We start from the raw sequence: 22,387 nt of genomic DNA on the forward strand, positions 1-22,387 counted from the left end.
GACTTTTTTGCCATTGCCAGCAATGGGGTGGGCACAGTTTCACTATGATGCATCCGGCCCACGTGCCGGCAGTTTGACACCCCTGCTCTAGTCTCTTCTTAAAAACCTCCATGATTTCTGAAGGCAAGCTGTTCCATTGGTTAATTCTACTCACTGTTAGGAAGTTTCTCCTTAATTCCAGGTTGCTTCTCTCTTTGATCAGTTTCCAACCATTGTTTCTCTTCCTGCCCTCTGGTGCTTTGGAGAATAATTTGACCACCTCTTCTTTGTGGCAGCCCCTCAAATACTGGAATGCTGCTATCATGTCACCCCTGTTTCTTCTTTTCTTTAGACTAGCCAAACACAAGTCCTGTAGCCATTCTTTATATGCTTTAGTCTCCAGGCGTTTGATCATCTTAGTTGTTCTTCTCTAATTTTTTTCCCAAAGTCTCAACATCTTTTTTGTAGTATGGTGACCAAAATTGGTTGCAGCATTCCAGGTGTGGTCTCACTAGGGTTCTATAAAGCAGTACTAATACTTTGCATGAACTTGATTCTATGCCTCTGTTTATACAACCCAGGATTGTATTTGCTTTTTGGCTGCTGCTGCACACTGCTGGCTCATAGTCAAGTGATCGTCCACTAGGACTCCAAGGTCCCTCCCACAGTTATTGTTTTTGAGCCAGGTCTCAATAGAGCTCAATAAGGCTATCATTATTATATGACAATTGTATTATTCAGAATATTAAATTATTAACTCTTTTCCTTTTAAAAAGGCCGAGTGATGTGGACTCTGGGTATCCAAATACTCAAGATAATAAAACAGGCTTACTAAAATCCAGGGTGGAAGCTCAGACTGGTGACCCCCTTCACTTTAGTTAAAAACAGTCATGCAAAGAAAGCACAAGAGAATGTTGCTTTACTTCCACCTTTTAGTCTTTATTTTGGCTTATATTGAGATGGGGTGGAGTAGGGAATCTGGCAAGGTATTATTTACAATTGTTACTGAAATATAAGTGATAAAAAACCCTAACGTAGCACTGATGTATTTTTGAAACAATCATTAGATGTAATATTGAAGTTTTTCTCTTTCTGTGTACCTTGGCAGAATCCATGTAAAGTCAAATCTCAATCTTGTCTAACCATCAATAATTTTTATTTTGAATCTTTGGGAAGAGAGGCTAAAAATACTGCACCAAATACATGGGGTTTTATCCTCCCCACCCACAAAGAACAAGAAACGTGGAACCTATCCCTCAAATATATATCAATTCTTACTCTCCTTTGTTTCATTAGAGTTCCCGTCTTATGTTCAGAAATAAGTACAGGATGGTTAAAACCCTATTTACAAACTATCATCTATAAGCCTGTTGTAGAGGTAATCCAGGGATGCGGTGGCTCAGTGGGTTAGGACACTGAGCTTGTCGATCAGAAGGTCGGCAGTTTGGTGGATCAAATCCCGAGTGCCGCGTAGCAGAGTGAGCGCCTGTTACTCGTCCCAGCTTCTGCCCACCTAGCAGTTCGAAAGCACGTAAAAATGCAAGTAGAAAAATAGGGACCACTCCGGTGGGAAGGTAACAGCGTTCCGTGCGCCTTTGGCGTCTAGTCATGCCGGCCACATGACCACGGAGACGTCCTCGGACAAGCGCTGGCTCTTCAGCTTTGAAACGGAGATGAGCACCGGCCCCTAGAGTCGGAAACGACTAGCACGCATGTGCAGGGGAACCTTTACCTTTTTACCTTTAGAGGTAATCCTCAATTTACAAGAGTTAGTTTAGTAACCGTTCAAAGTTACAAGAACACTGAAAAAAGTGACTTATAACTGTTTTTCACAGTTACAACCATTGCAGTATCCCCATGGACATGTGATCAACATTCAGACGCTTGGCAACTGACTCGTATTTATGAAGGTTGCAGTGTCCCAGGGTCATGTGATCACCTTTTTGCAACCTTCTGACAAGCAAAGTCAATGGGGAAGCTGTATTCACTTAACAACTGTGTTACTAATTTCAGAATGCAGTGATTCACTTAACAACTATGGAAAGAAAAGCCGTAAAATGGGGCAAAATTCACTTAACAAATGTCTTACTTAGCGACAGAAATTTGGGGCTGAATTGTGGTCGTAAATTGAGGGTAACCTGTATCTACCACAGTACTTAAAGCACACAATCCACCATGGGCTTTTAGTAAAACTGAGACTAAACTGGCATTACTTGCTAAAATTAAGCAGTACATATTTAAAGACTGTGGGATCATTACAATTCGATAGCATTTCCTAATTTTATCTTTATTATCTTTTTTCCCCCTCAAAAACAAGGGGGAAATTTTATTTTTCAGCCACCACAGTTATCAGCCAAATCACAGGAATATTAAATCTTCCTTTTTTTAGAACTACCTTATAATCCTTTGTCTTGAATTAGAAGCCTCTGAACAATGCTCTTCTCTTCTTGTTTATGAATCTAACAAATCAGCTTGAATTATGGAATATTTTGTAGAATATAGAATATATGGAATAGCTAGCAAATAATACAACATTGAACAGACAGTAAAATAGAAGTTTGATCTTTCCTTGTAAGGAAGTTAGAGTATGTTGTTTAATGTAGTACTTCCATAGTCAGATTGAAGAATTGTTTGCTAAGAACCAAATCTGAAAATTAATATACTAAAGACTGAGATAGTTATATTTGATAGGAAAAAATGATGAATTAATACAAATTTTACATTCATAGTGCAAACCTAGAGTTATTATCCCATTATATTCTTATCTCTTGGGCTTACTATGTCAAACTTTCCTTCTGTGATTTATATAATACATGCAAATCTGGGAAACCCATCACTTGTTTCCTCAATCTGCAGATACAGCTTTTAAAATACAATTTAAAATTACTTCAGGAAGTTTGCTTCTTATCTGCACAGGTATTTCCTTTCATCTTACTAGACAAATTTGTTAAATGTATGAAACAGAATCAAGCCACCCAAAAATAGTATCATAAAAATCTACACCCCAGAAGCATCATCTTTTGGATTTGAAAATGGATGATTAAAACTTATATTAAATATAACTAACTAAAATTCATAGAGGATCTTTTCCATTACTTGATTTCTGAATCTAATTCCCTTTAGCTGTAGAAGCAAGAAACTAAACTTAGACCCTTTTCAAGCTACGTATAAACTTTCCCTTTATATCTCTTGTACAAAGAAGAACATTATTCCTTCAAATTATATTCTGCTTTCAGGAACCATTCTCAAATCAAATAAATATAAATATATAAATATAAATATAAACATCCTTCCACACCTGCAACAATCATTTCTGAAAATCAGGATTATTCCTAAGGAGAAAATGCTTTCCTTGCATATTAGTGGGAGTTAATAATATAGCCTACCTTCATTTCTCCATAATTTTCAACAGCTGTATAATTCTATATATTATTCACTGTTGCTTCAACAATATATTAATTTTTTGGTTATGAAAAAGTGGTTATGTGAACAAGCTGTCAATCAAATAATTATTTTTTCTTCAAGTGTTAAGTTTTAAAGTATCTGACTATTACTTAGAAATGTTTTCAGCTCCAGAAGATCTTTGACAATTTCTTTCACCATACTAACTTTTTATTTAACTGTTCCCACCCTCCACATTCCTAATTGCTTCACTCTTCCGTGAAGCTTTTCACAATATTGGCAATCATTCACAAGCCTTAGATGTACACTGTTGCTAGGGAACAAATCCCAACTGTGCCTTTAAACCCAGGATTTTAAAAACAAACTTGTCAGGAAAATATTGCTTTTCCATCCACTAAACAGCTCTCTGAGTTAATATGTGTGCACTGTACCTTCATTTATATTTTGCTCTTATTCTACCCAGTATATAGGCTTCATAGCTCTTTTTGAAGTCTTGTTACAGCACAAAGACATTATACCCAAAGAAATCACTTCAACATCATATGGCTCATCTATACAGGTGAGTGAGAGGAAGGATGACTTAAAAGCATCTTTGATCTTGACTGCCCATCTTTTACCCCCACCCCTTTCAGAGATTTCAGAGGCAAAAATCTGGGACAATATAACAGAATGCCTCTTGATCTGTTCTTTTCCATCCAAATCCTTAAATTCATAGTAAATATGTTTACCAGGAGGTATATTTAATGCTGCCATATTGCCTAGCCCTAGATCAGAGGTCTTAAACATTTCTTAGGGAGTGGAATCTATTAATGTTTTTTTAAAAAAATATATATATCCAGAATTCCTGATCAAGAGTTACTATATAACAGGCCCCCCACATTACTGGTCTTAAGATCTGGCTGCTGGTTGTTTCTATTGTCCTTTTTCACTCGCCTTTTTATGATATACAGTTACTTTTTAAAAACCTCACATTGTTGAGCTGTACATGAGAAAGAGAGAGGTTCTGCAGACCACAATTTGAAAAACCCTGCCTAGATAATAAGCCCAGGCTTTTGAAGATTGCAGGGGACTGTAACTTTGCCTTGTCATGGTCAGATCAATTTCTGATCACGGTTCAGAAATTGGTTCCTTTGAAACTTTCTGATGTCCTCCATCCTGAAGAAAGATGGACCTTCTTAGATTAGTCTGCAATAGATGCATGATGGACCCACAACTGGTTTTCAGTTGGTATTTGGAAATTTTTCTGACAGTTCACCAGAAATCCTAGTTGCTTCCACAAATGTGTTGTGATTCAGGGCCAGCCTGTGGGTCCGGCAGCCGGCTCGGATGTCTCGGATGACTCAGACGAGGGGGAGGAGGAGGGTGTTGAAGACGAACTTGCTGATGATGGCTTGGAGGCTTCGCAGAGCCCCCAGCCAGGGCCCTCTCCTCAGCTGCGCGAGCCCGACAGTGCGGATGATGATGACCCACAGCTGGCCCTGTTCAAGGACGCCCGACGCAGGAGGCAGTCAAGCAGGAACAAGCAGAGAAAGGCTGTGGGACTCCTCGGAAGGAGGCACAGGGAGGCCACGCCCTGAACTCTAATAAAGGGAGTGTTTGGGGAAGGGCTGGTTGCTGAAAGCAACCGCTCCGTTTGAGGATCACAGTTCCGGTGTTTTGTTTCTTGTTCTGTTGTTTTGCTTGTGAATTAAACTTGGCAGACGCCTTCCAGCCTCAGACGCTCTCCAGCCTCTGCCGTTTGTACAGGGGTTGCCTTTCTGCAAGGCCGGTAGCAGGCTGGTACAGAACAGTATGATGAAGTGTCAGTTGTGTTGTATAGGACTGCATATGAACTACTGCTGCTAATCTCACTGAGCCCCTTGGTTTTCTAAGGACTGCAGGGAAACAGAGTAGCCAGAAGAGATGCCTAGATTACTGCTAGAGAAAGATGAAGAATAAATCTGTTTAAACATGACTATGCCCACATTACAGTCTATGTAATGATAACAAGGATTGCAGTATATAATTATTTTACTATGCTTATCACTGTCCAATGGCTCTTTTAAAAGCAACCCTCAGACTCATGGAGATTGAAGGACAAGATGAATATATGAAGAGTTGCTATCATGAATACATTAGACATCTGATGGATAAGATCATTCAGATTTAATGAAGTTGGACCCTGGTCAGGTAGGTCTTGAGAAAGTAGAAAGGTCCTTGGGTATATTAGTATTGTCTCTTGCCCCTCCTAGTTGGTTAAGGCCTCCTAGGGGGTGACAAATGGCTGGGCTCAAACAGTGATGCATTCATTCTGGACTGAGTGGACTATCCCATCTGCCTTGAATAATGGTACATTCCATCCTCATGAAGCCGTAACTGGAACTGACAAGTGTGGGATAATTTAGAACCAGTTTCCAACTTTCCGTTTTTTGTGCAACATTTAAGGATAAAGTAGAGGCTGGAGGAAACTGATTATCTGAAGCCATTTTGGTCAAGCCTTCAGTCTGAGTACAGCCCTGAGACAACACTGGTTGTACTTATTTGGCAGAACCAGAATAGGGGTGACATGACTCTCCTGGTTCTGTTTGATATTTCAGAAGCATTCAATATCAAAAAGTATTGAATACTAAAATACTAAAAAGGGGGGCAGGATAAAAATAAAATCAAAGCATCCTTCTGGACCATTGATGAGAGTTAGGAGCAGGGAGCACTGGACTGTAGTGATTCACTTTCTGGGGCTTGTTCCAGTTGGTGTTGATAAGGAGTGATATAATGCAAAGTTCTTGCAATATAGAATTTCACAGAGATTGACACTTTCCTTATGTACTCCAGTTCAACATCTACATGAGGCCAGTGGGTGAAGTCACCCATTGGCATGATTGTCAGGCATCATCCATGTTTGAATGATACTCCGTTTTAAATCTTGACCCCTAGATGGACAGGCAATGCCACTGAGATCCTGTCTTGGCGCCTGAATGCTGCAAAGTTTTGGGGCACAGGTCTGCAACCCGCGGCTCCAGAACCGCATGCGGCTCTTTCAGCCGTCTCCTGTGGCTCCCAGTGCTCTGCCATGTGCAGTCCAAAAAAAAAAAAGTGGGACTAAAAAAGTTCAGCCAATCAATTCAAATATGCAGGGTAGGTGCATATCTCGCCTTGGCTCCACTCTTCAGTCAAACCCTGTTCTGCGCATGCTTGCATGTATGCGCATGCGCACATATTTTTTGCGGCTCCCAGTTTTTCATTTTGTGAGGGAACCGGTTCCGAGTGGCTCTTTCACTGTTTCAGGTTGCTGACCCCTCTTTTGGGGGAAAGAAATGAGCTTGGGCTCAACTCAAGGTGCATTGATTATCAGTGGCTTTTTGGATGTAATTTATGGCTTAGAATTTGAATATGTACAGCTGACTTTCCTCTGGCGGTAAGATTTGCTAGAGTTGGCACACTCCAGGTCGCAGCTATAAAGCACTGTCATTTTGTGGGAATTAGGAGATGTGTCTTCTCAGTAGACACTATGCTTTTCCTGTGGAACAGTATTCACCCTGAAGTTCATATGGTACCCACTCTGGGTTTTTGTAAAGCGGTAAAAATGTGGCTTCCAGCAGTTCCTGGGGTAGAGTGAGGTGATAAGCTCTATGTATTTACATGCATGATTGCTCATGTTATGGTCTCAGTGCATGCTTGTAGAACAGCAAATCAAATAAGACACAATGTATATATTGGCACAGGTATTTTATCTCTTTAATTCTTAACTGTGCAACTATAATGGGCTGTCAGAATAACCTTGAGAGATAGTAGGAAGGGCTGCAGCCTGGACAATGATCTGATCATAAGAGAAATCTGAATTCAAACCAGTAGTGGAGTTAGACAAAGCACCTCAGAGCTGATCCTCCCTAATTTTCTGGAATGTAAAGGCAGAGGAAAGGGGAAGCACTTTCCAACTTGCAAGATTCTATAACTGTAACTACAGTAAAGGTAGCATTAGCATTTATGGCTTTGGTTTCCAAGTCTGGGCTATCTTGAAGGCCTGACAGCAGCTGATTTCAGAACACACCTGGAATACTGCAACCAATTTTGGTCACCATACTACAAAAAAGTTGTTGAGACCTTGGAAAAAGTTCAAAGAAGAGCAATTAAAATGATCAAAGGCCTGGAGACCAAAGCTTATGAAGAACGGCTGCAGGACTTGCGTTTGGCTAGTCTAAAGAAAAGAAGAAACAGGGGTGACATGATAGCAGCATTCCAGTATTTGAGGGGCTGCCACAAAGAAGAGGGGGGTCAAACTATTCTCCAAAGCACCAGAGGGCAGGACAAGAAACAATGGTTGGAAAGTGACCAAAGAGAGAAGCAACCTGGAATCAAGGAGAAAATTCCTAACAGTGAGGACAGTTAACCAGTGGAACAGCTTGCCTTCAGAAATCGTGGGCACTCCACCACTGGAGGTTTTTAAGAGATAGACAGTCACTTGTCTGAAATGGTATAGGTCTTCCTGCTTGAGCAGGGGGCTGGACTAGAAGACCTCCAAGGTCCCTTCCAGCTCTATTCTATTCTTCTTCTATTCTTGATTTAACTTATGATAATATCTTGCCTAAATTAATTTGAAATCTGAAATGTTCCCTCCCCACTCTGTGTTTATTAGCAGCTTGCTAAATTGACACTGTGTTAGCAGATCTATAAAAAGATCCTTTTTGGCTTCTCTGTTATGTTTTTTTAAAAAACAGACTCAGCTTCTTACAAAGCCTATCATGGGTACGAGAGCCCGATCATTTTTTCTAATACATGAAAAACTTGTGCAAGATTCTGACAGCATTGCGGGGTGGAGAGCATTTTCAATGAAACTGATTGAGAAACTCTTTCTATGTAGCAGTTGATTCTGTCTCTTTCCGAGTATCAGATGAACTGTAAAGATTTTTTCCAGCTTTTCTTTTTAAGAAAATGTGTAAATCATTTTATTTTGGTCCCAATTTTACAGTATTATCATTTGAGTTTGGCATTTGAGCTATTTATTGTATTAAACTGTGCTACTTTGTAGGAGTATTTGGGGGTCAGAAAGTAGTGTAAAGTACCCCAATAAAATGCATAAATATACAACCACTCAAAATTGATAGCATTATCTGTTTAATATCAAAATTACTGATTTGTTTTCTTCAATTTTATATAATTTCCAGAATGTCAAATAGGAGCAGACATAGACACCACAAAAATGTGTTTATGAAAATGAAATTGTCATGGCAACAAGAATGAACTCAGAAATATTTTAAAAATAGCAAATTAACAGGAACTATTTATACAAAATATATTCTTTCAGAAATATATTTAAATACACTTTCCCTGTATGCAGAAAATAAAGGAAAGCCACATCGTAAATTTAAATCATTTTAAAAATCATTTAAGATTAATTCAAGGCATGTTAATTCAGGTTAATGAGGGCAGATATGATATTGTCGCCATTACGGAAACATGGTGGGATGAAACCCACAAATGGAACACACAGCTAGAGGGATTTAAATTATTCAAAAGAAACAGACCAAATAAAAGAGGAGGTGGAGTTGTTCTCTCTATAAGAAATAACTACATCTCTACAGAAATAGAGCACAACAATGATGAAAACTGTAAGCCTGAATGCATTTGGGTCAATATAAAAGGGAGAAAAAATGACATTGCCATAGGTGTATACTATAGGCCACCCAACCAAACAGAGGAAATAGATGAACTTTTTGGTAGTCAGCTAACTAAGGTATGTAGGAAGCACATCACAATAGTAATGGAGGACTTTAACTACCCTGACATCAACTGGGAGACAAACTCTGCACCAAGTGGAAGATCAAACAGATTCCTGACAAACCTAGCAGACAACTTTGTCACCCAAAAAGTAGAGAAGGAAACTAGGGGATTAGCCATTTTGGATCTAATTCTCACTAACAGAGATGAAATGATAGAAGGTGTTGAAGCCACAGGAAGCTTGGGAGGAAGTGATCACACAATACTGGAATTCAACATTATGGAAGCACAAGCAATAGAATACAGTCAAACTACAGTCTTGGACTTTAAGAGAGCTAATTTCAATAAACTTAGAGAGAGCTTGGAAAGGATTCCATGGATGAGAATCCTCAAGGGGAAAACAACTCAAGAAGCTTGGGAAATTTTGAAAAGTGAGATAATAAAAGCCCAGTCTAGCATAATACCACCAAAGAGGAAAAATAACAGCTCTCAAAAGAAACCAGCATGGCTGCATAAAGAACTCTCTGATAAATTGAAAGATAAAAAGGACAAGTATAGAAAGTGGAAAGAGGGGAACGTAACTAAGTCAGAATATCAGCAAATAGCCCGAGCCTGCAAAGACAAAGTGAGGAAAGCTAAGGCTCAAAATGAACTAAGGCTTGCGACCAAAGTCAAAAATAACAAAAAAAGCTTCTTTCAACATGCAAAAAACAAAAAAGTAAAGGAAATGATTGGTCCATTAGTGGGTGAAAGTGGCAAGAAGGTGACAAGCAACAGGGAGAAAGCAGAACTATTTAACTCATTTTTTGCATCTGTCTTTACACAAAGGGAAAAAACAGTCCAACCTACCAAAACCAGTGCCATAAAAAACAGAATAGAAACGCAAGTTAAGATAGGCAAAAAAATGGTAAGTGAACACCTGTCCAGCCTAGACGAGTTCAAATCACCAGGACCAGATGGAGTATACCCCAGGGTTCTCAAGGAACTGGCAGATGTGATCTCAGAACCACTGAATTATATTTTTCAAAGATCTTGGAGCACTGGGGAACTACCAGAGGACTGGAAAAGAGCTGATGTAGTTCCCATCTTCAAAAAAGGGAAAAAATGGATCCAGGAAATTACAGACCTATCAGACTGACCTCAATACCTGGGAAGATTCTGGAAAAGATAATCAAACAATAAATCAGCGAGCACCTAGAGGCAAACAAAGTCATTACTAAAAGCCAACATGGGTTTGTCAAAAACAGTTCATGCCAGACAAATCTTGTTGCATTCTTTGACCAAGTGACAAAATTAGTGGATCAGAAGAATGCTGTGGATATAATTTACTTGGACTTCAATAAGGCATTTGATAAAGTAGATCACAAACTACTACTTGATAAGATAGACAAATGTGGCTTAGACAGCATCACCACCACATGGATTCGTAGCTGGCTGACAGGCCGTACTCAGTGGAACCGCATCTACATGGACGGAAGTGTGTAGTGGGGTGCCCCAGCCATTTGTCTGAAATGGTATAGGGTTTCCTGCCTGAGCAGGATTGGATTAGATGATCTCCAAGGTCCCTTCTAACTTTACTATTATGATTATGATTATATGATTATGTGATTCTACTACTTACTTGTAAGTAAATAAGTAAGTAAGTAAATAATTTGTTATACTCATTTTAAACTATTTTTATGCTGTTATGCTTACTATGTATAACATCTTGGATAATTATTATAACTTTTAACCTAGGCAAGAACTGCAATTAACAATTATTGTTGTATTTTGTTTATAAACTTCCAAGAAAAACTTTATTTTTTTACAGTTATAAAATATTATTGAATTGTCAGATGCAAGGAACAAGGTAGCTGGTCAGAATGGTATGTTTTTGCCACTTGCCTATTAACAGGAATCTTGCCAGATTCATGCACTGAGTAGATAAACTACTAGATAAACACTGCAAAATTTAGGGAGAATGTGCTTTCCGCTGCTCCCTCCCCCTCCCTCCACAATTCCAGGCTAGTCAGTCTCCTACTTCTCCCCTCACTTCAACTCCAGATTCCACTACAGGACTCATTTATCAGATTCAGATGAAATGTAATTTATACTTGTTACATTTAAATAATCATTAATGGCTGTAATAGTTATCTTAAACATACACTTGTATTATACAAATAAATTATTCGTGAGAGATTTTAATACCATTACAAATACAATTCTGCAACTACTAATCACATGCCATCTAGTAACAGCTTGAAAAAAAATCCTCTTGTTCTAGTAATAATTGTGTTGAACAAAATTTTTTCATCAGGGTCCAGTCCAAGCTGGGAATAAACAAACATGGAGACTGCTTTAGAAAGAAGGTTGTAGTTTATTGAAGAGGAGAGCCAGACAGAAAGATGGCTCTGGAAAAACTGACCACATGTAGTAGGGAGTGGGTTTTTATACCTTCTTGAGCCTTTGTTTGGAGTTGTTCCTGTGGCATGAACTTTGACCTGAGTCTGAGTGTGGCTTTCTGGTATTCTGATGGTGGTGGGTTAATCCTATTATGTCCCAAAGGCCATATCCTTCTTCCCTGGGGGTGTGGCTGATGACTGTTGGATTTTTTGGTGTGAGAGATTGTTGATTCTAGGGATTGTTTTTTCTAATCCAAGCTTCCTGACTCCAATCTTCCTGACAAGATTATCACATCTGCATTTCTGAAGTTTCTGTTTGGGGCAGAGAGACTTGGGGGGAGGGGGGTTGCTTTCTACCTTTAAAATCCTTTGGGGAAATATATTCTGCCTTTTTAATATTTACCGAAATGTTTCTTTCTCTGGATTCTTCCCACAATTGCATTATAGTACAAGTTTTGCAATCAACAGATAAAAATTGCACAAATGATTTGCAGAAATAAGCATTCAGAATGCTAAAATATATTTTTAATAAAGGTATCATACCAGAATTTTTAATTAGCAACTTAAAAATCCTTGCTGGAATGATAAAAATACATTATTTTGAATATATTTTCAGTTGAAAGATTTTGTCAATATAGTTTTACAACAAAGTAGAAATAGGTTATCTGATCGTGATTCTTATCTAGTTTATCTCATGAAATCAACATCAATTTTGCAAGTTTCCCACTCTCTTCCAAAGAGAAGAATTTCAGGAATGGCTACCAATTCCCAAGGAACTCCACTATCTGCTGTGCATCTGGCAGTAGCATTGTTGCAACACCAGCAGCAAGCGGATGCACAGATGACCAATTTGTAGAAATCCATTATAACAACTAACCCAACAGCTGGGACAGAATTTGCCCCAATGTATAGTAGCACAACGTGGGGCTCAGCCAATGATCCTGTATCCCATGGGTGAATTGTGTGAGTGAATGAAGAAAAATGTTTTCAATAGGTATGCAAAATATGAACTAAGATTTTGAAGCTGCTTATTTCTATTATAATTGTACTATGATTTAATGTTGTCACCATCCCTGAAACATAAAGATTTTAGGAGAATAGAATGAAACAAGCAACTCTCAAATCCTGGTATCATTTTTACTCATCAATTCCAAATTCCCTCCACCTCTTATTTGGGGCCGGCAAAGTAGTGGATACAGGAAATCAATTTTATATAACATCCACTCAAAATAATTTTCTCTCCTAGCTAAGTTGTAACATTGGGACCTGGTTCTACTGAAAAAAGAGTTGCCAGGTCAATTGTATACAGTAGTTATGGGTGGGCTTACCTCCAATTATTTTCCTATGCTTTTTCCTGTTAAAATACTTATTATGAGCCAAGATCTCTGCAGTTTAAGCCTAAGCCTAATTTTAATTTTCCTGATTTTTAATTATACCATTTGGTATATACATTAACTTCTGACTCTTTGGAATGGAAATTATTTTGAATGTGAACCTCTATGGGTACAACTAGAAAGTTATTATTTGGCTCCTCTGAATTTCTGGCAGGTGTTTAGCTGTAATTTGTTTGGAAATTAACTTTACTGAAAACAACAAACACCAAGACATATTACTGGGAATAAGATTTAGATCTGATACTTCTCATGAGAAACTTACTGTCTAAAACAGGGGTGTCAAACTGCCGACCCATGGGCAGGATGCATCACGCCAAAACCCCGCCCACCCCATTGCCGGCAATGGGAAAAAAGTCATGCTATGTCGTGACACATCACGTGACGTCGCGAGTTTGATACCCATGGTCTAAAATAATTCTTACTTAAAGATGGTGCATGAAAAGTTTTCTTTAAAAAAATTAACACTTTTAATTAGCTTATCACTACTTCTACTTTTAAGACTTTGGGAACGCTATAAAAATACAACCTACCTAAAATTGCTGAATGGCAATATACTGTATTTAATTGAAACATTTATTTTCCCAGTCTGGATGCTTTGATGCTCTGAATTTTTAAAACTTTGGTTGGTTAGTGCCTTTTCATTTTCATATTGAAAACAGTGGTACCTACAAGTTTGTGAACATCTTTAATATTTCTGCATAAATATGACCTAAAATCTTACCTGTTCTCCACACAAATCCTAAAACTAAATAAAGAGCACAGTTAATCGAGTCAAAAACATTATACTTGTTCATTGATTTATTGAAGAAAATGATCCAAAGCTATATATTTGTGTGTAACAAAAGGATGTGAACCTATAGGATCATCACTTCATTTGAAGAAGTAATCAGGTGTATCATTGTACCTACTGCAGAATCTGATAATCAAGTCTGTGTGTGATGTCATGCCTTACAGGAAGGTAGTCCCTTCGTTCAGTGACCAACTGAAATTACGATGGTGCTGAATTAAGGGACTTATGGGCCCTGCCTGAATTTATGGCCGCTGAAGTGCCCCCATGGTCACATGAACAAAATTCAGGTGCTCAGCAAGCCACCTGCTCTTACGGTCAATAGCAGGGATGTTGCAGCAGCTCCCCTGCTTATCTTCCTCACACATCCCCCTCCCTGTCAGATCACTGCAGGCTTTGGGCCTGCTTCACACCCTGCTGGGTCTCACATCCTCCTCCCCAACCCCTATCGCAGCTCAGTCACTTAGGTTTTCTCTAGATGTCATTTGAGAAATAGCCTCTCTGCCACATGGCCTTCCTACATGGAGGCAGTGTGGCACCGTCCCAGAAGTGGGAACTACGTTGGAAGCAGCTGCAATGAATTGTGGCCACTCTGAAATAGCACTTGCTTCCAGGATGGTCCCATAGTCTCCATACTGTATGGAGAGCCCGAGGGGCGGATCACTTGGCTCTCCTTCTCAAATCTGGAGCTTTAACTGGTAGATTTGTTAGCTGGGGCACAATCTGAGATTTGAATGGCATGGTTTTCTATGATACAATTATAATACAAGAGGAAAGGGGTTAAGAAAAGAAAGCTCTCATTTATGGAAAACAGTCTATAATGCAACTCCAGAGGAAACACTACAAAACATTCTTCACAGTATTTCCTTTGGAATATATGCCATACATCAGGGAGATATATGAGGATGGTCTTAAATTGCACCAGCTCCTATCAAGAAGGGGCGCAAAATTTAGGAAACTCATTTATGCTGATTGGTATTTCATAAAGTTAAGACTTAATTAAAATATAACAACTATTTGCTTGAATTATTATCAACAATGTACTGGTGTAATATCACACCATGCAAAAGAACATTTAGAGCCAATTCCATGGCACTATCCTTTGGCTTTTAATATATTTACAGGAGGATTAAACAGCATGCTATTTTAACAATGTCAGCATATGTAAAGTCTTATCTCAGTGCTGCTCAAGGACACATTACCCAGTTATTTTGTACTCAAGAGGAATTTTGCCAACCACATTCTCTAGTATTTCTTCATATTCACACACACACACACACACACACACACACACACACACACATATATATATATATATATATATGTGTGTGTGTGTGTGTGTGTGTGTGTGTGTGTGTGTGTGTTTTCTGAGGTTTTCGGGGGTGTTTGTATGTGGATCTTTGGTTATTCGGGTTTTTTCCCCACGTAGAATTGAAGGTGTATATATATATAAATTTCTCTTCTGGTTTTTTGCAAATAGCCTCTAGTTCTATCCTAGCTACATTAACATTACAAGTTTAAACAATTGCAAAACTTAACATTTCTCAAAGGTAATACAAAGAGAAATTCCTCTCATGAATAGTCAATATAGCTAGAAGAAGAAAATAACTCATCTTTTTGACAGGTTGCCATATCAGATACAACAAGGAGAAATACAACAGATGGGATTTTTGCTTCTCTGAATCTTCCTATCAGAAGAGGTATAATTCAGCTATGAGATGACATGAAGCTTGTTTCAGTAATCTTATATCTAATAAAACTGACTTCTGATTCTGGAAGTTGACTTTTTTCTCTCTAAATATTCCCATTCTAATGGCCATGCAAGAGCATTTCACCTCTCCTTTTCCACTCGAGATGGACCCAATTCATCATGTGAAAGAGTTTCGTATTTCCACTAAATGGAAATTTTGTAGAGAATTGAAGGAACAGCCAATAATGTAAACTCAAAATGTTTTTTCGTGGTGGCTGCAGTAGATAAACCTCAACAACTTTAAAAGGGAATGCATATATTATGCTACTACGTATGTTCATACAATTAAAGCAAAAGATGCTTACATTTTCTTCCCCACATTTAGTTCCTGTCCTAACAAGAATGTCAGAACTTGAGAAGTGCAAAGCTTTTATTTGGGATTCTGAATTAATTACTCTGTGAACAGACTTCTCCTGGCTCCATTCTAAAACATCACAATGAATTCAGGATAAACAACACCGAAATTGGTTTACAAAATTCAAAACCCCCAGTACTTAGCAACAGTTACTAGCTTAAATCAGTGCTATTTTTAACAGTAGCTGAAAGAAATTCACAGAGGATAAAGATGAATATAGTTCTTAGCTCCAGAACTTTTGATAATCAAACGGGGGATGCAGCTCTACCAACATCAATTAAAACTGCTTTTAGGCTCTGCTGGTATATATTTGGTTAACTGCCAAAGAAAAAGACAGTGCTGGATTGTATACTATATGAACACTCGTCCTGGTCCCACAGAAACCCCTGCTTTCCCCTATAAGAAATCCAACTTCAGGGAGTGCAGGCTGGCCACTCTGCTCCCTTCAGTGGAACTACCAAAGAGAAGAGTTACAATCGCCAGACGTGTTGTGCGGACTTTCCACTTCTCCACGCGACTTGCTCGCACTAGCCTGGACAGGCAGCTTGACTTGTTTGCAACTGAGCGCTTGGTAATAGAATAGACCCCCTTTCCCACCTCCCAAGTAACGGCGAAACATAAAGCAGCCGCCCGAGAGAGGCAGCCAAGGCGTCTGCCTAACCGGCAAGTTCCCCACGAGTCCAAAACGGAAAGGCACAGACGGACGCAAGACGGAACGTCCCGCCCAGCAGCCTCGCCAAGGCTACACCTTCGCACCTGGGCGGTTAGCTGCGTCTGCCTTAACAGAGGAATTCCGCTTGCTTCGGGTACGTCCCGGTTCCCGCTTAGTTTTGTTTTGTTTTGTTTTGTTTCTAGCAGGTGGAGTCACGCGAGCGCCGCCTAGCGGGCGTGCAATTGCGAAGGGCAGGGGCGGCTTACCTAGTCCAGGTACGAAGGTGTTGAGGAACAAACAGAGGACGGCTACAGGGAACGGCATGTAGGGGATGGCGGCACGCAAGGGTCCCTTCTTCTCACGCACTTGCACTACCACGCCGCCGGAGGAGGAGGAGGCGGCAGTGGCGGCGGCGGCGGCGGCATTTCCTCGCGCGGCATCGCCAGCAGTCGGCCCGGCAGCGTCCCCTTCTTTGGGGCCATGGTCCATGATGCCCGCTTTAGCCGGAGCAGCCAGGAAGCGCCGGAGTAGCTGCGTCCCAGAGCGTCTCCGCTCGAGTGAGCCTCCGACCGGGACTCCGCGTCTGCCTAAGGACAAGGAGGCGCCTGAGCATAAGTGGAGGGAATCTCGAAGCGAGACGCGGTGCTAAACGCGCGTCCAAGCGCCCGACTACGCCGCTGGGAGAGACCGCGCTACGCACGCTCCCGCTCTCTCTCTCTTATCCTCGCCCCGCGCGCGCGCTTCTCCCGCCCGAAGGCGAGCGGTAGATTGATGGCCTTTCTGCCTCTTTCCTCAGGTCCTGGCTTCGCAGACTCTCTCCGACCGCCACGTTACAGGGGGACTTGGCTTATTCCAGCGTTTCCCAACCTTAGGAACTTGAAGATGCGTGGACTTCAACTCCCAGAATTCCCCAGCCAGCATAGCTGGCTGGGGAATTCTGGGAGTTGAAGTCCACGCATCTTCAAGTTCCTAAGGTTGGGAAACGCTGGCTTATTCTCACCTGTTCTGCCCCGTCGAGTAGTTTTTCTAGAAAGTTATGAAAAATCACTCTTTACCCCCCCTCCCCTCCCCAAGCAGATGCACAGATGACCAATGGGGAATTCTGGGAGTTGAAGTCCACGCATCTTCAAGTTCCTAAGGTTGGGAAACGCTGGCTTATTCTCACCTGTTCTGCCCCGTCGAGTAGTTTTTCTAGAAAGTTATGAAAAATCACTCTTTACCCCCCCTCCCCTCCCCAAGCGGATGCACAGATGACCAATTTGTAGAATGCCATTATAACAACTAACCCGACAGCTGGGACAGAATTTGCCCCAATGTATAGTAGCGCAACGTGGGGCTCAGCCAATGATCCTGTATCCCATGGGTGAATTGTGTGGGTGAAGGAAGAAAAAATGTTTTCAATAGGTATGCAAAATATGAACTAAGATTTTGAAGCTGCTTATTTCTATTATAATTGTACTATGATTTAATGTTGTCACCATCCCTGAAATATAAAGATTTTAGGAGAATAGAATGAAACAAGCAATATTTCCTTTCACGCGCATAGACATTCCAAGAGGGCGGTACTTTGAATGGGGCAATTTATGCTCCCCCCCATGCTCCCCCACACGCAACTATTAAGTGCTTTGTCCTGATACCTTTAGGTTGTCTAGTCATGAAACAGACGACTACTCTGCCTCTGCAGAAAGGAATTGTGATTTTTTCTTTCTTTCCAGCTTTTAAACAGAGGCTCTGACCCCTTGGGCCGTTTGAGTGCTCGTCACTTGGTACAGGTAGTCCTCGACTTACAAAAGTTCATTGAGTGACCATTCAAAGTTACAGTGGCAGTGGAAAAAAGTGACTTGTGACTGTTCCTCCACATGGCTGCAGCATCCCTGTGGTCACATGATCAAAATTCAGACCCTTGGCAACTGGTTTATATTTGCCATGTCTTGGGGTCATTGATCTGCTTTTGCAAACCTCTGACATGCAAAGCCAATGGGGAAGCCAGATCCATTTAACGACCATGTTACTAACCTACCAGCTGCAATGCATTACTTAAGAACTGTGGCAAGAAAGGTCCTATAATGGAGCAAATCTCACTTAACAAATGTCTCAACAACAAAAATTCTGGGCTTGTGGTCGTAAGTGGAGGACTACCTGCATTTGTTTAGTTTAGGTGCTTGAACTGACTAGAGGCTTTTGCAATGGCAAAACTAATTCAAAAGTGTAGTATAAGTACCGGTATTATGTTCCTATAAATTAAGATTAGAAGCAAAGCACCAAAATATTTGTTCTGGCGTAGTTCAGATGCATTTTTCTAGTGCACATTAAACTATACTTTTTCTAGTTTCCATCCATCTGTCCAATTTCATATTTTTCTTGATTGACTCTCATTCAATTTTTCATTTCCTTGCACATAAACTACAAGGTGTCTCCCATGTTTCATATAAGCTTGGGTTTTTTTCTGTTAATTTTACATCGCCGAGGAAGTTTATAACCATATTTATTGCCATATGATATGAGGATCTATTCTTTCTGCACTCTGGATTCTCAATCCAGAATCATATTCTCATCTCAGCTATGGCTTTCTCTTGCCTTGAGCTGGAGATGCCATTTCTGATGCTATGCCCTTGACAACTATCTGTAAAGCAGCACAATTGATATCTTAGTTCTTCTCTTATCCTTTGTCCTGATTATCAAGACAATGGGACCAGTTTTATTATCTTCCAATTTTTTAAAAAAATACATAGATTAGCTCCACAGAGAACACTATAGAGAAAAGAGGCAGCTAGTGGAAATAATAAATCAGTGAAGCACTATGCATGCTTCCAATAGGGATTTGGATTACAGCACTGTTTCCCAACCTTGCCAATTTTAAGATGTGTGGACTTCAATTCCCATAGTTCCCCAGTTGCAGAGTTGAAATCCACACATCTTAAAGCATGCTGTCGGGAATTCTTTGAATTGGAGTCCACAAATGGTATATTAAAGTTGCCAAGGCTGAAAAATACTGGGTTAGAGAATGCAACCCATTGGTTTGACTCTTCGCCTACTTTCAAATATTGGCAACTTGTGACCTTCAAGTGCTGATAGATTGTAACTTGATAATTCCAGGTGTGGCACAGCCATATTTCAACAAATCATCAATTTCCAAAAAGGTCCTCAACAAACTAAGAATCCACAACAAAGTTGGTCTGGTTCTAGCATAAAATACAAAATACTATTTTCACGCCAGAATGCTTTTGTCCAGCTCAACATGTGAAATGGACACATGACTTCAACAAATGGTCAGTCTTTCTGCTGTAGAAAGCAGGCTGTGTTCCAGTTAGAACTGATTGGTGGATTAATTATGGGAGAAATTCTGGCTAATCCCACATTTTCTTGAGATAAAAGAGATCAGGCTAGGACATGATGTTTTTCTGCTGTAGCATCAAAGTTATCCCACAGCTTCCTTTGAAATTTGGTAAACCCCCACTGTGAGCATCTTCTCAAAAGCAAGAAAGACAAGCTGTATGAGAGAGCCTATGGACTTCTTTCTATTTTGTAAGTTTAAATTGTTTGATTGCATAAAATTGTTGCTGTATATTTTAGTTAACTATAGTGGTAGGGCATTATACTGTTTTGTGTTCTTTGTTAGACTGTTTTCCATGAACATGTTAGTGAATACTTTAATGTTTTACTTCGTACTGTAGGTGTGGGTGTTTTGTTGCTTATACTGTCATGCATTTTGTGGGGATTTTAACTATTGTAAGCCACAAGAAGTCAAAATGAAATTGGTGGCATTTAAATTTGATTGATTGATAAGTAAATAAGTACATTGTACTGTACAAATACATTGTATAATACAAGTACATTGTGTAATAAATACATTGTACTAACAGTGAGAAAAATTAACCAATGGAACAGCTTGCCTTCAGAAGTTGTGGGTGTGCCATCGCTGAAGGTTTTCAAGAAGAGACTGGACAGCCACCTGTCTGGAATGGGTCACCTGCTTGAGCAAGGGGTTGGACTAGAAGACCTCCAAGGTCCCTTCCAACTCTGTTACTCTGTTATTCTGTAATACAGTCTGGAATTTTTTTATCAGTTATGCATAATTGTAATAAACAATTCCATTTTCATAGAGACACACATTTCATGAGATCATATACACTGTAACAATTGAAAAAGAGGGGAAATTATAAGAAAAAGCAACAGTGTGTTTTATTAGTATTATTTGTTTGTTGCATGAAAACTGATTACAATGCACAGCAATAGAATTAAATATTTAATTCCTATACAATGAGTGAAAACATACCCCCTCCAGTTTGCTATGGTTTTTTGTTTCTTTTTCCTGTCTTTGGGTTATGAACATGTCTTGATACTGTGAGTTGTAAAAACCTTTTAATAGATGATGAGTAATTGTAATTCATTCTGCAACCTACTGTGTAGAACGTTAATAGAAGTGTCATTTGTTTGGAATAGCGACAATGGTGGTGACGGAATATGTAAAATAATGAAAGGAAATATTACAAAGAGTCACAAGGGAAAATGTAGACATGTGACATTACAGAATAAAGTTGACCTCCGTTCAACTCAAGGCAATTTTTCTTGAATTGTGAATCAATTTAAACCATTTACGTTAAAAAGGTATGGAGAAATGAGCTATCATTTTAATTAATCATTTGAATTTGTATAAATTGGCTTTATTATCACAATGATAATAAAAATCTAAGAACGATAAAATAAAAACATCCAAGTTAACAGATCGCATTAAACTCAGTAAAGTCCTATCTGAGTTGTAAGTCAAAATAAAGAGCTCGGTATTGGGGGTCTCCCTGAAGTCCTGTAATGATTTCAGTGAATATAAACTGAAGCAGTTCCATAATCAGAGAGACACTGTTGAAAATACATATTCAGGCTTGCCATCTTGATTGCTTCTTCGGTCTTAAAGGCAATAAGGCTTCAAAATATAAAATGCTTTGGATCCAAAAAACTAGGATCCAAACTAAGACTTTAAAAGCCAATGCCATTACTTTAAACTGAGTTCAGAATTACACTGGCAACCAGTGCAAATTTACGGTAAAATGTACACGATCTGACCAATTTGAGCCCCCACATATTTATTTATTTATTTTTATTTATTTTTATTACATTTATATCCCGCCCTTCTCCGAAGACTCAGGGCGGCTTACAAGCTTAGCAGTAGCCTTCATTCTATGTATATGCCTGCTTATTAGGTCTTTCATACACCCCCCAAGCGGCATTATTACAAAGTCAGCTTAATTGCCCCCAACAATCTGGGTCCTCATTTTACCTACCTCGGAAGGATGGAAGGCTGAGTCAACCTTGAGCCTGGTGGGATGCGAACCTGCACTAATTGCAGGCAGCTGGTGTTACTTAAGGAGGCATCAGCCCACTGCTCCACCAAGGCTCTATATTAATATTATGGCTTGGTTGTTACTAAAACAAAGATAATTAAAACCAAATTAATGCTTTATAGTACAGTCTCAGTTGGTAAATAAATTGGAAAAAAATCTTGATCAGTACTGTACTACCATCTGCAGAGATGGTGTACTTGATGCAAGGAGGGCAGTTAATTTCCTCTGAGACCAATATGGTAAAGTGGTGTTGTTCCTATATCTTTTCTGGATTAGGGTTCAGCTTGTTCATTCTCATTTGTCCCCAACCAACTCCAGCATCCTTCTTGGAAAGAAAAAAAAATGAAATTTGAAAGAAAAGTTGAGTTCCATGTGTTGAAATGCAAAGCTGAGCAAGCCAGAATTCTCAGCTCTTTCCTTTGGCATTTGATAATGTTATCTCAGTATTGTTCAATAATGTAAAAACACATGAAAAAGAAGACTTGAGATTTTATCACCATTATCATTATCTTCGTAATCATTACTTGTAATGTATGCTGTCTAACTCTCAGCAACTCTGGGTGGCTCACAACAATCAAAGAAATCAAAACAATTTACCTACCTAGGGCAAATTCAGCACTAGATGAAGTAATGGAAGTCAACTTTCCCTTCCTG

At 39.5% G+C, this 22,387-nt stretch overlaps 1 protein-coding gene across 1 annotated transcript in view; it reads right to left on the reverse strand.

The window, feature by feature from the left end:
- Nucleotides 1-16,883, reverse strand: part of STUM (stum, mechanosensory transduction mediator homolog) — a gene marked incomplete at its 5' end in the record, with an annotated part of 44,884 nt that extends 28,001 nt beyond the window's left edge. The window contains one exon of the mRNA XM_081315431.1: nucleotides 16,661-16,883. Coding sequence (XP_081171557.1) covers nucleotides 16,661-16,883 — 223 coding nt within the window. The remainder of the gene's footprint in view (nucleotides 1-16,660) is intronic.
- Nucleotides 16,884-22,387: the final 5,504 nt, after the last annotated feature.

This window comes from Vipera berus (assembly GCF_964194415.1).
Source record: "Vipera berus genome assembly, chromosome: 1".
NCBI classification, from domain to species: domain Eukaryota; kingdom Metazoa; phylum Chordata; class Lepidosauria; order Squamata; family Viperidae; genus Vipera; species Vipera berus.